General features: G+C 39.6%; 1 protein-coding gene and 1 pseudogene across 2 annotated transcripts in view; both read right to left on the bottom strand.

Annotated features, from left to right (window-relative positions):
* Nucleotides 1-482: 482 nt before the first annotated feature.
* LOC101588403 lies at nucleotides 483-2,759 on the bottom strand (annotated as a pseudogene).
* Nucleotides 2,760-2,872: 113 nt separating this feature from the next.
* The window catches only part of Slamf7 (SLAM family member 7), a 19,041-nt gene continuing 17,653 nt past the window's right edge, over nucleotides 2,873-4,260 (bottom strand). For both annotated transcript variants that reach the window (XM_023699850.1, XM_023699849.1), the window contains 2 exons: nucleotides 4,030-4,092; nucleotides 2,873-3,295 (listed from right to left, as the gene is read on the bottom strand). In XM_023699850.1, the coding sequence (XP_023555618.1) occupies nucleotides 3,230-3,295; nucleotides 4,030-4,092 (129 nt within the window). In that variant the 3' untranslated portion in view covers nucleotides 2,873-3,229. The remainder of the gene's footprint in view (nucleotides 3,296-4,029; nucleotides 4,093-4,260) is intronic.

The raw sequence follows: 4,260 nt of genomic DNA on the forward strand, positions 1-4,260 counted from the left end.
GTGCTGGGGGATTGAACCGCGGTCCCTGATGCTTTTGCTAAGCTTGTTCTAAGTAGGTGCTTTAGACCACTGAGCCATCTCTCCAGCCCCTATTATTATTTTTTGTTTATTTATTTTTCTGTATTTTAGGGAAGGGTTTACAGGATGTTCAGGGTCTCCATAGTAGAGCGGACTTGTAGTGATTCTCCTATTTATAGCCTCTCAAGAGCCTGGATTACAGGCACACACCACCATGCCCAGGCTCAATTACTATCTCAGCACGCCCCAGGGGTGAGGCTGGCATGGCTGGCCCAGGGATCAAATCCCAAGCCGCTTGTAGGCACTTTAATTTGCTGAACTATTTGGCTATACCCATTTTTCTAACTTTATTGTTGACACCTTTTTCCTTATTCTTTTTCTTTACTTTTTTTTTTGAGACATGGTCTCACTAGGTAGCCCAGGCTGGCCTCAAACTTGTAGCAATCCTCCTGCCTCAGCCTCCTAAGCACTGGGATTACAGACATGCTACCATGCCTGGCAAGACTGACACCTTTAAGTGAAATACTCAGTTCTAAGAGACAGAAAAAATGTTTAAGCTTATAAACACTTTGGCCAACTATTAGTCAAAAGGCCAAAATTACTTTCTACAGGCAACTGACCATTAGGAGGATTAAATACATGCCTTCAGTTATAAAAAAATTAAACTAGGGTTGGGGATGTAGCTCAGCAGAACAAACACCTGCCTGGCAAGTATAAGATCCTGAGTACCACAAAACAAGAATTAAACTATATTCATTTTCAGCTTCTAATAAAAAAAAATCTACTTTTAAAAATAGCACAGTCACTGTTACACCAGTACAGCTCCTAAATGAAAATACAGGCTGAGTTATTGTTTACTGTAATAACCCTCCAGGAGGTCTTTGAACCTCATCAGCCACAAGTCAAGCTATTTACACGAATTCAAGACTTGATCTTAGACAGAGGGGTAGTGCAGGTCCTTAACCTTTAAAAAAAATAGACTGAAATTACACTTTTCAGTTACAACAATCAAGACTTGTGTTCAGGAAAACTCTTTAAATATCAAATTTCTCTTCGCAGACACTGTGTCCATTTTCTTCATAATCCTCTCTCGTGACCACCATATCTTCAAAGTGATCATTCTCTGATACCAACTTTCCACCTTCACAGGCATAAGTAATGGAGTTCTCTGGCAGCACAATGGAAACTTCATAATCTGTTGGAGTCAGACATTGAACTTGGGAGTAGACCCGATCTCTAAATCCTGGGAAAGGGAGTTTCTGCCAGTCAAAATGATGTTCTTAAAGAAAATATGGCTTCATTTCTTTAGGTAGGTTTTGTGTAGAACAGACAGTGGCTTCTAGAATCCCCATCTCCTGAATGCCTATGTCAGAAGGATTGAAGAGAATTTCTGGAACAGCGAATCTCTCATTGGCCAAGTGTAGAATTTGTTCCCCAGACTTGTATTTTCCACTCAAAACCATCTCTTCCCTTGGCTTGTAAGAGCCCTTTTTAATTGTACTGAAGTCAGGTAAAACATAGTCTACCATAACAGTATTATGTTCTCCTTTTAACTTTGCAATATCCATCTCTGTAAAAATCCTAGACACATAGGACACATCTTCTTTCACTTGATTAATAACGTGCATTTCATCCATAACATATACGAGATGATCTCTTTCAGGTGGTTGGTTAAGAGTTTTCCTCCCACATTTATCTGAATAATTGCTTCTTTTTTCTTCTTACTTCTACAATAAGGAACTATATGTGTAAAAGAATATCCACTGTCCACAGTAATACAGCACAGTTCAGAAGGATTATCTCGGAAATACCTATGTGCCCTGAGCGCTGCTGCATTTACTCTTAATACCGCTTGGAACTGATATTCTTCAAATAGAATTTCATTCATGGATTCTTGAATTGAAGTGAAGTTAAAATACAGTTCTGTGATAATAGTATTAGTATCTAAAAAGTCAACCTGATACATTTCTTTTCCAAAAAGTTAATCCCAAATTTGTCATTGAACATCCCAATGCACGAGGTAGCCCTTTTGAAAAAAAGGAAGGATGTAAGAGTCCTGAAGAGTGAAAAAGAAAAAAAAAAGAGTCCTGAAGGGTCTTCTATTTCATCTATCTGGTTAGCAGTAAATGTTTTAAGACGTGCTGTTTTGACCTGAGCTGACAATTAGGAGTAACCGAGACATTTTCATGGCTGTAACCGATTTTAGCACTGTAGGCTCCATTATCTAGCACTAAGGTCGTCATTTTGGAACAAGTCACACTGCACCCAACAAAAGCTATTTTTAACAACTGTATTGTCAACATCATACTATCAAAATGGCCATGCTATCAAAACTGATACAGAGATTTAATTCTATTCCAAGCAAGACTCTGGGAAGGTGGCATAAGATTTCCAGACAAGGAAAGTAATGAAGTACAAGTTAGAGGCCTTGAGAGTCAGGACATTGGGCTCTGAAGACCATGCTGGTGTGGCAACCTCCAGGATTGGGGTTGGTGGCTGGGGTGTCTGCCACAGTCTCCAAGTCCTCTAGTAGATTTCATAACATTTTTACTTGGAAGATGAGGACCTAGAAGTTAGATCCAAGAACCAGAGCAAAAACAAATTGTGGAAGGGCTCCAGCAGATAGATAGCACAAAGATCCAATATGGATTGTAGATGGCATCAAGTTAAATTCCTCTTTGGAGGAGTTGACTGAAAAATTTGAGTGAACAACTTTGTAAGTAAGAGAAATATATATTAAAATCTCTAATATATATATTTTATATATTAGAATTTCTAATATATAAAATTTATAAGTTCAGAGGCAAGAGAGCCCACAGTAGTCATGTGCATAATGGGGATAGAATCAAGGGATCTAACAGTTGCTCAGCCCAGGAATGTGGAAGCCACGTAACAAGGGAGATCAGAAAGCAGTGCCAGTCCGAGACTGAGAGCTGAAAATTTGCTGATGTGAGTTTGCATTGAGAGGCTGACAAAGCTGGAGTCTGACGCCCACAATTGATGGCAGCAACAAAAAAAATCCCCTTGGACAGAACAGTGCTTCACTGTATCATCAGTGTTGTCCTTGAGCCCCAGGCCATCGTGCTTTAGTCTGATGAGTGCTGAGATTACAGTGTGGTAGCACACCATGCCCAGCACTTGATTTTTCTTGAAGTTTATTACCAAGGAATTCTTTTATGTCCTTCTGAGACTTGAAAGAGCACTCTGGTGTTTAGATGATGTTCTCATAGCCAAACTGCTTCGGTGTGTCTGGTAAGTGGGGCTTCTCCACCTGTACCTGAAGGTGAGGAAACAGCGCGAGAAGTTAGCAGGGCTCTGGATCTTCCCAGATCTCAGATTTTTCTTATATCTGAGGTTACCCAAGCAGACCCTCCACTGAGTATGCTGGTAATCATTTCCAGCTTGGAGAAGGTTTAACCCATCTTAATCTTGTTGAATGATGAATGTACTAAATATTCTTTGTGATAACTATTAGAAGCAATTGTTTCTATCACTAGGAAACTGCTTTTTAAGGTCCCTGTCTTTTCTATTCTGTTTTGAAGAAGAAGGGTAAGGAGACAGAAAGGTGCTACTGCTTCAGCAAGGGAAAATCTGTTTAAGAACAAGTCTGAAAACTTGTCACCTTAATAGTTTGACCTTAGGGAGAATTCAGGTCAGATTTAACATAGTGAAAACAAGGAACAGCAGCAGCAATCTCTCTTTCTTTTCCTCTAGCTCCAGAGCCAGACGGTGTCTCTTTCCCACACATCCCTTTCCTGCCAGGTATAGCCTGAGCCATGTCCTTTCTCTTCATCCTTCTCTATTTCCATCTAGAATGTTCCTCCTACTCTGCTGTTCCAATTATTCTCTTTTATTCCCCATATAGGTTGTGAATAACCCTAAGCAAAGAAAATGGGGTCCCTAAAAATACCACAGAATATGCGATTTCTGAAACCCAAGAACTTCCAATGTAAACATTCATCAGCAAAAGGGATGGGGCAATTAAGATGAAACTCAGCTCTAAAAACTTACCTTTTTTGGTATTTGCACAGTAGAATAAAGAGAATTTGCTGCATCTTCTCCTGGATAACTTTTCTATTGAAAAACAAACAATAAACAAAAGAAATCATCACCTGCCCACTGAGTCACATGGACAAGAACAGAGAGACATCCAGAATTTGGGGAGGGAAAAACAAGTATGTGGTGATATGGAGAGAAGAAAAAGAGCATTCTAGAATAGAGATGATAGTCAGAACTTCTATA

The sequence above is a fragment of the Octodon degus genome, unplaced genomic scaffold, assembly GCF_000260255.1.
Source record: "Octodon degus isolate 3935 unplaced genomic scaffold, OctDeg1.0 scaffold00116, whole genome shotgun sequence".
In the NCBI taxonomy this organism is placed as follows: Eukaryota; Metazoa; Chordata; class Mammalia; order Rodentia; family Octodontidae; genus Octodon; species Octodon degus.